General features: G+C 42.5%; 1 protein-coding gene and 1 non-coding gene across 2 annotated transcripts in view; both read left to right on the top strand.

Moving 5' to 3' along the window:
• Positions 1–12,457, top strand: part of Meaf6 (MYST/Esa1 associated factor 6) — a 30,111-nt gene that overhangs the window by 13,138 nt on the left and 4,516 nt on the right. Inside the window, exon 5 of the mRNA XM_004641032.3 lies at positions 10,296–10,488. Coding sequence (XP_004641089.1) covers positions 10,296–10,488 — 193 coding nt within the window. The remainder of the gene's footprint in view (positions 1–10,295; positions 10,489–12,457) is intronic.
• On the top strand, positions 7,885–7,986 carry LOC111812577. The gene has a single exon (XR_002818052.1). It is a non-coding gene; the product is annotated as a U6 spliceosomal RNA (small nuclear RNA).

Below are 12,457 nucleotides of genomic sequence, written 5' to 3'. Positions count from 1 at the left end.
CTTCCGCTTGACTGGCAATGTCAGAAATTGTTGACCTGAGTCCCATACAGCCTCTTTAGGTTTTTAGGACAGGGTCTTGTTCTGTAATTCAGGTTGGCTTTGAACTCCCTATGTGGCCCAGGTTGGTATCAAACTCTTAGTGATCCTTCTGCCTCAGCCTCCCAAGTGCTGGGATTACAGGCATGTGCTACGGTGCATTGGAGTTTTTCTCTTTTGGTGGGGAGGAGCGGGGGTGGGGGATACTGGGGATCAAACTCACAACCTTTTTCTTGCCAGGCAGACACTGTGCCACTGAGCTGTCTCCCTAGCCCAAGACAAAATTGTTATAAACTAGAAAACCCAATAAAATCAACTGAAAACCTAGCATAGCACAGAGAAAAAGAGGATGAGACAGTACAAAATAAGTAGGCAAAGGAGGTGAAGCGCATGTGCTCAGAGTACCAGGGAGCGAGAGGCACAGGGCAAACATCTTTTGTGAGGGTAGGTGGAAGCTGCAGAAACTGATGAAAAATGCCAAGCCACAGTTTCAGCAGTGCAGTGCTGACCTAAAGCGGGGTGCACACCTGGAATCCCAGAACTCTAGGAAGCTCAGGCAGGAGGATAGCGAGTTCAAGTCCAGCCTCAGCAGCTTAGGCAGACAGACCATGACTCGAAAGTGTCTTCCCGTTACTTACAGAGCTCAATAAAGTGTAAACGCCATGTAGTTGTCAAAATGTGTGGCTTAGTGAGTCATGACAAGAATAAGTCTGTATGTGTTCAGCACAGATACTGTTTTTCCTGAATATTTTCTCTCTGTGATTGGTGGACTCCATAGAAGTGAAACCCATGTGTGTGGATGGTATTAATAAAATAATCTGAGGGTGAGGGTGGAGGAACTGTCTTCTGCAGAAGATGGACATTTGCTTCTGCTGGACCCGGAAGACCTCGTGATTGAAACCTCGTGATTGTAAGTGCCGGCGAGGCATGAGCACCTTTGCTTTTCCCTCCTTCCTTCAGTGCTTCAGAATTTCTGAAAAACAAGCCTGTGTTTATCCTGCCTTTGATGAGAATGAAACATTCTTTTCTCTTAGCATTTTTCTTTGCATCTTAGATTTCAAGGATTTTAGAGTTTTGCACTTTGGGCATTTTGTTTTTAAGCCATTCTGAAAATTTTCTTCAAAAATGGCATTGCTTTCTGCTTCATTTGGCTTCATGTGTATTCAGTCTGTAAAGAGTGGATTTGCATGGTTCCCAAAGAGGAATTTCATGCAAATTTGTGAAGCACTGTATATTTTTATAAAAAGAATAAAGTAGAAGAAAAAGAGAACAGACAGATTTTTATCTAATTTCTTTTAAAAATCAGCAGTCTCTGTTTGCTTTTCTGGGCTACTCTGAAGCCTTCATCAAACCAAATCTTTCTAAACATTTATGTCATTCCAGTGGGTAAGTGCTGTTCTGGGTATCTTCCCTTCTTCTTTAAACCTTTTGTGCTGATCATAAGTAACTGCCTTTAATAGCTTCCATTCTTACCGACTTCTTTCTTTCTTTTTTTAAAAAATATATTTAGTACAGGGTCTACAGGGTCTCACTACACAGATGGGACTTGTGATCCTTCCCTGTTTTTCAGCCTCCGAAATACTGGCATTATAGGTGTAAGCACTACCACGTCCAGTCTCAGTCCCCCTGGGGGTGGGGTCAGAGTCAGGCAGCAGGCGGTGATTGAGCCCGAGGCCTCTGGTCTGCCTAAGCAGGTGCTTTAATCTGCTGAGCTATCTGGCCAGCCCTCGACTTATTTCTTAATTTTTATTTTTAAATTTAAATTTTTTTTTTTTGGTGGAACCGGGGATTGAACTCATGCCTTTGCACTTGCAAGGCAAGTGTTTATTCTACTGAGCTATTTCCCCGGCCCCTTTTCTTAATTAATTTGACTTTTTTCTTTCTGTATTTAGGACAGGGTCTACAGGGTCTCACTATGTAGATCGGACTCATAGAGATTCTTCTGTTTTCAGCCTCCCAAGCACTGGGATTACAGGCGCACACCACTGCTCCTAGTCTCAATCGCTGTCTCTTTTTGGTGTGCCTGGGGGCGGAGCCAGCATGGCAGGCTCGGGATTGAACCCCACCCACTGTGCTCTGCCTAAGCAGGCACTTTGGTCCACTGAGCTATCAGGCCGGTCCAATTAATTTGGTATTGTGACCGGGCATCTTCTTATGTAGTTAAGGTTGGCCTTGAACTCACTATGTAGCCTAGGCTGGCCTTAAAGTGATCCTCATGCCTTAGCCTTCCAAGTGCTGGTAAAATCCCTTTAGTGTGGTTTAACCTTCCTTTCTTCTAGTAAGTTATCTTCTACCAAATCAAAATTAGATGGACTTTGCTCTCCAATTTATGAGTTGCTAATGAGAAACAACCTTATTATCTTTCATAGCATCATTCATTTGCATGATTGACTTGCTGCTACATTTTGAGATGTTGTAGCCTTCTGCTTTTATGAGCTCAGGAAGTTTTTTTTTTTTTCCCAAGTATCTACCGCTGAGCTACATCCCTAGCCACTTTACTTTTTTTTTTTAAATTTTGAGACAAGGTCTCACCAAATTACTCAGGCTGTCTTCCCATTGCAGTCCTCCTGCCTCAGCCTCCAGAGCAGCAGGGTGATGCGTGCTACCACACTCAGTTTTGCTAATTAGTAATCAGTTTCTGTGGCTCCCTCTCCTTATATACCACTTTAAGCCTAGTAGTTAAAAAATACTTTTTCTTTTTTTAAATCAGATTTTATTGGTACATTTTAAATATAACAATCACATTTGTCATAGAGAATTTGTACCTTAAGACACAGTTCTGTAAGGAAAGCGCATCATATTTCTGTGTCATTCCTCTGTTCAGGAGGTCCTGCAGTTGTTCTAGTACAAGTCATCTTCACTCTGCTTAGAATTTAGCTTACACATTTGTGGACTTCAAGACTTTTGAGGAGCTGGGAAGATAGTTCAGTAGAATAAGTGCTTGCCTGGCAAGTGCAAGGTCCTGAGTTCAATCCCCAGTTCCAAAAAAAAAAAAAAAAAAAAAACTTTTGAGATTTGAATGCTTAGTAGACTCTGACGCAGTACTGCATTTTCACTGTCTTCTTTACTCCTTGGAGTACTCCTTAAGGGGAGGTACCGATGGCAGGATTTCCCCGAGAGAGGAAAATTGCTCTCACCCTTGTATAGCTGGTGTGCCCCACGTGAAGCACTCACAAGTATTTGACCCCTGAGAGAGAATTCTGTTTTGCTATTGGAGAATCAGGCTCAGAGAATTGGGCACAAGTCATTTCTCTACGTGTGACTCCATTGTCCTGTCCTCTTAGGTGAAGTCTCTCAGTCTGAAATTTGTGATTCTTGTAACATGTCTGTCTGTTTCACTTTTTATTTCTTAGGCTTTCTGTTTAATGAGATACTGTGTGATTAATTTGTCCCAAATACCTTAGGCTTTTTCAGTTTTGCACTTTGGCTTTTTTTTTTGGTCTTATTTTGGCTTCTAATTTTTTTTTTTTTTTGGCTTCTAATTTTTTAAAACTTTATTTACTTTTTATCTTTTTAATTTTTAGCATTTTTTTGCGGTGTAGGGCATGAAGCCCACAGGTGCTCTCTCACTCGTGCTAGGCAAGCGTTCTACCACTGAGCTGCATCTCTAGTCCTCAGAGCCCACTTCTAATCCGTCCCCTCATGGGAGCTTGTCCTGGCTACCAGTCCAGTCTTTCTTCTCTGTCTCCCATAGTTCTCCAGACCCTCATTGGTCCTCTGGGAATCTGCTGTTGCCTGGTAACAACTTCTTCAGAGAAGTGACAGTTGATCTTCTTCGTAGGGTTTGATTGGATTGACACTGCTCTGGAGTGTGGAGGGTGACTAGGCCCTCTGTGTATTCAGTAGTCCCTGGCAGCAGGTCCTTAATAATAGCTAGGGCTGCCTGCCTGTTTCTTTCTTTTTTTTTTTTTTTTTGGCAGAACCAAGGATTGAACTCAGACCCTTGTGCTTGCCAAGGAAGCATTTATTCTACTGAGCCATCTCCCTGGCCCTGCCTGTTTCTTACTAGAAGTGCTACATATACAGAATTTGCCGTGTCTCGGCCAGGGATATAGCTCAGTGGCATAAGAGCCTGCCTTGCAAGCACAAAGTTCTGAGTTCAATCCCTGGTACCAGGAAAAAAAAATTGCCGTGTCTGACTTGCCATTTTTTTTGGAGGCAAGGGCGAGCTAAGTTGCTTAGGCTGGACTTCAGCTTTTTGACTCTCCTGCCTCAGTCTCTAGGAGGGCTGAGGTATGGGTATGTGCCACCATGCCTCGCTGTGGCGCCCACATTTTAGTTATTCTCTCCTCCTGGGCCTAGTTTCTGCTTTGCTTTGTTATTCTGTGGCCCAAAGGTTTTGTGGATCCAGGCCCTGCTGATCTGTCCTCCAGCCAGCCAGCACTTGTACCACTTGTATTTCGAGAAATTGCTTTTTTTTTTGTTGTATTTTAGGGAAGGGTCTGCACAGGTGTTCAGGCTCTCACTACTAGGTGGGACTTCTAGTGATCCGCCTGTTTACAGTCTCCCAAGAGCTGGGATTACAGGAACATGCCACCATGCCCAGTCTCAGTGCAGGGGGGGGGGGCGGTATGGCAGGCCCCGGGGATCGAACTCCCAGCCCCTGCGCCTGCTCGCAGACCCTTTAATCAAGAAATTGCTTTTTAAAAAAACCTACATCAAAGTGAGATGGGCTAGGTATAGGAGTGCATGGCTGTCTTGAATGTATATCTTTTTTTTTTTTTTTTTTTTTTTTTAAATAATACACTCAAATAAATATGTTTGGGTTGGGGAGATAGCTCAGCAGAATAAGTGCCCAGCAAGCACAAGGCCCAGCAAACACAAGGCCCTGAGTTCAATCCCTGGTACCACCAAAAAAAAATTTTTTTTAATCAAACAAGTTGGTAACACAATACAAGTGTCAAGTTGATAAAATATATGAAAACTCTTGGAATTTAATAAGTTATATCAAAAGATCTCACTAAATTATATTTCAAAAGATTTAAATCAACTATTTTTCAAAAGATTTAATGATAAAACATATTCCTAAATGGAAAGATACACAACAATTGAAAAAAAGTTTGGGGCTGGTGAAATGGCTCAGTGGTCTAATGCACCTACTTAGAATAAGCTTAGCAAAGCACAGGGACTGCGGTTCAATCCCCAGCACCACATGCCAGCCAGCCCCGCCCCCTGGTGGCCTGAGCTGGCCACACACACACACACACACACACACACACACACACAAATAAATAAAATTAAAAAAAAAAAGATTAAAACAATTTAAAAAAAAAAAGAAAAAAAGTTCTTGAAATAATTAAATTAATTTTACTGAGTTAAGGTTAATATATCAGGGGGACCACCCACACAGGACCCCCTCCTGTCCCTCTCTCAGACAGGGGCTTTCTTTTCCCCAATCAGTATATTCTGTTCTTGACCTCCCTTTGTTCCTAAAATTCAGTCTTCGGTTTTAGAGAACACGAGCTCGACCCAGGTGCCTTTAAGGTCAGGTATTCCATTTTTCCCCTCTATCATTCATCTCTCTCTTAGGTTCATCTTTTTATATTTCACTTAGGGTTTTTAAACTAGAAAATAATACATTCTTAGTCATTCACAGGTGAGTATAAAAATTGTTGATTACCACCTGTTCTGTTTCAGTCCATTATAGATTGGTCTTATCCTAGCACCTTGCGGATGGCTTATTGGTCATTGAATATCTTCTCTGAAGGGTGAAAATGAAAAACAGATCCTTTGCTCAGTGTTGCTTGTGTTTTGAGAGGAGCTGTGATGTGTTGCCCAGCCTGGCCTTGGATCTCCAGGCTCGAGTGCTTATTTTGTCCTATCCTCGTGCGAAGCTGGGACGACAGGCGTGTGCTGCTGTCCAACCTTCTTGCTAGCTTCTGAATGTGGATGAGAAGGTCTAACGATTCTTCTCATGTGGGATATGAGTCCTTGTCATAGCAGGTACTATATACCATGCAAAAATGCCCCATCTCATCCTGTGAATTGTCTTTTTTTTACTTCCTCAGTGGTATTGATTTTGGCTCTGAAGTTGTTTTGTTTTTTGATATAGGCTCCCACTGTAGTCCCGACTGGCTTCACACTCACAGCGGCCCTCATGCCTGAGTCCCCAAGTGCTGGGATCGCAGGTGTGCGCTCCAGGCCTGGCTGATGCATGTTTTTCCTCTGTCACGTTCAGCTCTGTGGTCACAGCTAAGAAACTGTTGTTTCAGTGGTTCTAAGGGTTTTAGTTTAATTCCTTTTCTGGATCTGTGATCCAGTTGAGTTAAGTTTTTATATGTGGTAGGGGGTAGGGTCCTCCCAAGCTGCATTTTTTATTTTTTATGTGAATATCCAGTTGTGCAGCACCATTTGTTGGAAGAAACAAAAAGATACTACCAAAAATCAACTGACCATAAATGAAAAGGCTTCTGTCTGAACTTTCAATTCCGTTCCTTTGACCTTTATGTTTATCCTTATGCCGGGGCCACACACTGGGGCCACACCCCGTGGACTACAGTAGCTTTGTGTAGTCAGTTTTAAATACTTTCTTTTTGTTTGGGGCACTAATAGGAATGGAGCCCAGCAGGTCGTTTGCATTGAATGACATCCTCCAGCCCTTTTTTATTTCGAGACAGTCTCTCTCTCAGTTGCCCAGGCTGGGCTCAGCCTCCCAGAGCACTGGGATTAGAGGTTTGCTGGCGCATCTAGCCCTATTGGTAATTTATATGTGAAAACTGTTTTCTTGAATTTCTGAAGTGTCAAGATACTCTTTTTAGTAACATAGCTGTAGAGCTCCCCCTTCTGTGGTTTTCATGAAATGTGTTAAAAACAGAATTTCATGATTTCTGAGATATGGCTGTTCTTTGCAATCAATTCTTTGTTTTTCACTTTTATTCATTTTAGGAATTACCTTCTGTTTCTGGTATACATGCACTTCACAGAAACATTAGGAAAAAACTCGGTCCCTGGTCCTGTTCATGTAACCTCTTTTGACTATTTTTATGAACAGGTTATATGTGGACTATATTTGAAGTCAATCATCAGTTGAATAAAATGTCAAGAAATTCCTTTTAAGAAAAACCAGTATATATTTATCAGAGTTTAATATAATTGTTCTTTCTTTGTGGTGCTGAGGATTGCCCACGCCCTTGCTAATCTTAGGCAAGTGGTCTGCCAAGTACATGCTCTTTTTTTTTTTTTTTTTTTTTTGAGATAGGGTTTCATTGTATAGTGAAACCTTGAACTCACAGCATGATCCCCCTGGCTCAGCATCCCATGAGCTAGGATTACAGGCTCGAGCCACCACGCCCAGCCCAGTTGTGTTATCTCCCTCCCTCCCTCTTTTCCTTTTCTTTCTTTTTTTTTTTTCACCTTCAGAAAAGTTTATTAGCATGATTAAAAACATTTTCTTGAATAATCAGAGAAAAGAATTTGTACACATGAAAGAATTATCAGTAGCTCTATCTTATAACTAATATTTGGAACTGAGTGGATGACTTCATTGCTAGTCTTCATTTCACTAAAAGCAATCCATGTATTGGTTCCATGAAGCCATGACTATTGCTTTGAGGGTGAATTCCTGTTGCAATGGAGTATAAAAAATTTTTTCCATCAGAATTAGATGTATGACCTGCACTGGAGTATGACTCTTGAGTAAAGAGCTGATAAAAATCCACGGAGAGGGGCCGGGGAGATGGCTCAGTGGAATAAGCGCTTCCCTGGCAAGCACAAGGGCCTGAGTTCAATCCCCGGTTCTGAAAAAAAAAAAAAAAAATTCACAGAGTTGGGTTTTTGTTTTTTAAAAATCCTTTTACATGGTACAAAGAAATTATTAATATTTTGGCTTTAAAAATTCTTACAGGGTACTTGCTTCAGAAGCATGTACAATAAAATCAGAATGATATATAGAGATTAACATGGCCCCTGTGCAAGGATGACATGCAAATTCGTGAAGTGTTCCATATTTAAAAATAAATAAGTGCTGGCCAAATAGTTCAGTGGACTAAAGGGCCTGCTTAGGCAGACACAGGGGCCAGAGGGTCCATCCCCTGTGTGCTGTGCGGTCCCTGCGGTCCCTGCCTGCGGGGCGCGCTGAGATGTTGATTGAGGCTGGGTGTGGTGGTGCATGCCTGTAGTCCCAGCACTTGGGAGACTGTAAACAGGAGAATCACTACGAGTCTGATCTACATAGTGAGACCCTGTAGACCCTGTACTAAAATAAATGAATACAAGGCTGGTGAGATGGCTCAGTGGTCTAAAGCACCTACTTAGAACAAACTAAGCTAAGCAAAGCACAGGGACCGCGGTTCAATCCCCAGCACCACATGCCAGCCAGCCCTGCCCCCTGGTGGGCTGAACTGGCCACACACACACAAAATAAATTAAATAAATAAATAAATAAATAAAATAAAATAAATGAATACATAAAAAAATCGATAAATTCCTACAGATATTTCAGGTGGCAGTACCCAAAGGCCTCCTGTCACACAGCTGTGGACACAGACCCTGCACTGGAGGGTGGCTACTGAGAGCCCAGCCCAATTCCATTCTTAAAAGTAAATGTTTGTATGAATTGTTTCTGAATTTTCTTCTGTTTGATGTATCTAAGAGATGTTGTAAGGCTGGGAATGCATGTCAGCTGAAGAGGCTTACTTTGCCTTTTTAATCCATTCTTGGACAGGGACGTAGCTCTGTGGTAAAGCTGTTGCCTAGCTTTTGTGAGGTCCTGGGTTTAATCCTTACAACCATAACACAAACAAAATCTTAGACTTCTCAAAGTAATTTAGGAGATGTGGTTCCCTGCTTCCTTGGCAGTTCATCTTCTCTTATTAGGAAGACTGGATTCACATATGGTTGGGGAAAGGAATCAGTGCCAGCTGCCACCACTTCTGCTGTGCTCCTCCTGCATCCCCTAGAGACCGGCCTACTGTTCACAGCCGCTCTTTTGGTTTCTAATCCCATTAATGTATCCTGGTTTATTTATTTATTTTGTCTCTTCAGTTAATACAGAAGAGATTATTGATTGATTGATTGATTGATTGATTTTGAACTTTCTGCAAAGCTTTATTCCAGAGGGGCCTTGGCAGCTGCCTTCCTCTTGGCGGCCAGCACGTTGCTCAGCTCCTCATGCTTCCTCTTGGCCCCCACCCTTTTCTTGATGAACTTGAGGGCACGTTTATTCTTAGAGACCTTGAGCAGCTCCATGGCACATGAGGGTGAAGCTGCACACCTCCCGGATCATGTCCCGCACAAACTTGGTATGTTTGGTGAGGCATCTGTGATGGCGGGTGCCTCAGTGCTCACATTCTTAGTCACAAGAAGACTTGTGAGGCGCTTGTTGAGGCCCATGGCCGTGAGATAGCGAAGGGCCATGGCTACTGTTATTCAGTGGTTGCTGTCGAGATGATTTATTGTACACGTTTTGTACTCGGCCAAAATGAAAACAGTAGTCCAGAATGCCACAGGTCCAGGGCAAAAAGCTGGGGGACTGCGTGAGGTTGAAGAAGGTGGATTTCTCTTTGAGGTGGTTTTGGTGATCAGATGGCAGTGAAGTTCTAATCCATTGAGATGTACTGCAGATAGCATGTAGTCCAGTAACTTGTACCAGTGTCGTCGGCCTCCAGCACCGCTTATTTCTGCTCCCTTTGGTCTCCATGGGTGTACAGGCTGTTTCACTTGGACCTCTGTTTCACCTTCTTTTACACTTCAGCCTGCATATTCACTTTTTCCCTTCACTTGGCCCTCATGGCGCAGAGGTTTCTAGGAAGATGGTGTTAAACTGAGTTTATTCTGTGTTGAAATAACCTTTTTTAAAAAATTTTTTTAATGTATTTGGTACAGGGTCTCACTATGCAGTTCAGACTCATTATGATCCTCCTGTTATCAGCACCCCCAGTGCTGGGATCACAGGTTTGCGTCACCACATCTGGACTCGGTCACTGGCTCAGCACATCCAAGGGCAGGGCCAGAGTATCATGTGGTGCTGGGATTGAACCCTGGTCCCTGCAGGCGCTCAGACCCCTGACCTATCTTCCTGGCTCCTGAAATAACCTTTTGCAGGGAGTTATCCTGTGTGTTGCCATCTCCCAGCTGTCCCTGGATGTTGCCTCTGGTCACACTGTTTTGGGTGACTTGCTCTTCATGAACACTGGTAGTTGAGACTTCGTGTGTATCTTCTGTCACTCAGCATGTATGCTCACAGAATCTTTTCTGGTGCTGGACAGGACTGCTGAGGAGTGCTGATGAGGCTTTGAGAGACTTGTGTTTTATTCTTGCAGGGGAACCAGGAAGTGGGACAGAAAGTGACACTTCTCCAGACTTCCACAATCAGGAAAATGAGCCCAGCCAGGAGGACCCTGAGGATCTGGATGGATCTGTGCAGGGAGTGAAGCCCCAGAAGGCTGCTTCTTCCACTTCCTCAGGAAGTCATCATAGCAGCCATAAAAAACGCAAGAATAAAAACCGGCACAGGTCAGTGGCAGGGACCCCGCCCCCACAGCTCCGATGACTGTTGGTATGAAGCGCCCTTCCTAGAGCCAGAGAGCTCAGGATGGACAGAAGTCCGTGACTCCAAATGAAACCACCTCATGTTGTAAGGGAGGAGTTGGTGGGCAGTAGAGTGACCCTAAAAAAGGACTCCAGGACATCCTTCCACTGTTGCTAGCGCAGAACCCTATCCCTAACCCCAAGAACATTGTTTAACATGATGAATTTGAAATCCTTTCAGAAGAGAAAAAGGGGGACTAGAAATGAAATCTGTGTAAATTTGAAAAATGACACTAGTGTATGTTGGGGAAAGTGGGATAATCTTTTGTTCCTACTCCTGATCCCTGCCTACTCTTATGAGAATTGATTTAATGTGCCTTTAAAAAGAATTTTAAATACAAGCTTTTTGATCACTTCCGATTCTTGTGTTTTTATAGTTCTCTACAATATGCTGACTTCAGATACTGGGAAACAATAATAAAAAAAATCGTATAAAATGTGAAAGTACCATCCTAGATAACATTTGTTTACCATGTTTTTTGCAGTGCCTAATGAGATAGAAAGGACATCAGTGGATGGACAAAGAGGTCAGGTGTCACCCAGAGTGATTTTGAGAATTTACTGTGCCTGGGGTTTGTATGATAGTGCCAGGGCCTGTTAACTTAGATATAGTGAATCCTCTAGCATAATTTCTAGAGTCAGGAATCTTGTCTGGCTGCAAACCCAGGAGGCATGGAAATGGATTTTTCTCATTTCACTCTTGTCCTGTTTGCCATGGAAGCGTGCATGCTGAAGAGGTGAAAGGGGCGTGCCAGGGATAGGCTGGGTTCCCTGACCTCCAGTTTGCTTCTAGATTTTGTTGCTTTAGAAACTTGTAGAGCTGGACAAGATGCCACATTATCTATAAGGTGGGAGGGTCACCATCAGTTTGAGGCTAGCTTGGGTTATTCCATAGTGATTTGAAGGCCAGATTGAACTACATAGTAAGACCCTGTCTCAAAGAGCAAAACAAGCCAGGCATTGTGGGACACACGTGTAATCACAGCACTCAGGAAGCTAAGGCAAGAGGACCACCATGAATTTGATGCCTGCCCGGGTTACATAGTTTGAGGCCAGCCTGAACCACCATGAGACCTTGTCACAAAAATTAAAGCACTGCCTAAACAAATCAAAAGAAACCTCCAGGAGATTCCTTCATGCACCAGTGCATTAAAACTTTATAGACTTGGAGTGGGGATGATGTAGAGTTAAATCTTATTGGTTTGCCATTAATTGATTCTAAGAGCTTTTCTTGTGAATGGTAACAGTGTTTTTTTCTTTTTAACTACAGAAATAATATTTTCTCCAAACAGTGACAAAGAACTGCTGCTTAACGTTTTTCTACACATCAAAAGTCACCATGTTAATCTCAAAACTATAGTAAGAAATAACAAAAATTGCTTTATTTTACTTTACTTTAATTTAATCTTGTTTGTGATGGTGGGAATAAGGCCCTAAGTGATTTGACCACCATCATGGACTTGTTGCTAATTTGCCACGCATATCAGAGAACACTGCTCTGAAAATATACTTAATTTAATTTTAAAAGTTTGAGTTGAGTGCTGGGTATCAAATCCTACATGCTCAGCAGGTGCTCTGTGTACTATTGAGCTATATGCCCAGCCCCTTAAAAATATTTTTAAACTGGTTGGAATGATTAACTGTTAATGTTCTGTGTTGCAAGTGTTGTTTTGAAGTAAATGGCTCTTTTCCTATTCCAGAGTGTCTAGAGTAGGGAGAAAATTCCTTGGAAGTGTCTAGGACTTTTTCCATTACTGATCAGAATTACCGTACTCTAGGTAGCTGTTTCTGTCAGGTAATATCTCATTTTTGCTAATGATGTATCAACTGATTGTTAAAAGAGAATATTAAATTTAACTTTTTTTCTTGCAGGTTTCTAATAAATTCCATAGAA

The sequence above is a fragment of the Octodon degus genome, unplaced genomic scaffold (assembly GCF_000260255.1).
Source record: "Octodon degus isolate 3935 unplaced genomic scaffold, OctDeg1.0 scaffold00130, whole genome shotgun sequence".
Lineage (NCBI taxonomy): Eukaryota > Metazoa > Chordata > Mammalia > Rodentia > Octodontidae > Octodon > Octodon degus.
The sequence above is the reverse complement of the archived record's forward strand: the minus strand, read 5'-3'. Positions and strand labels throughout refer to the sequence as shown.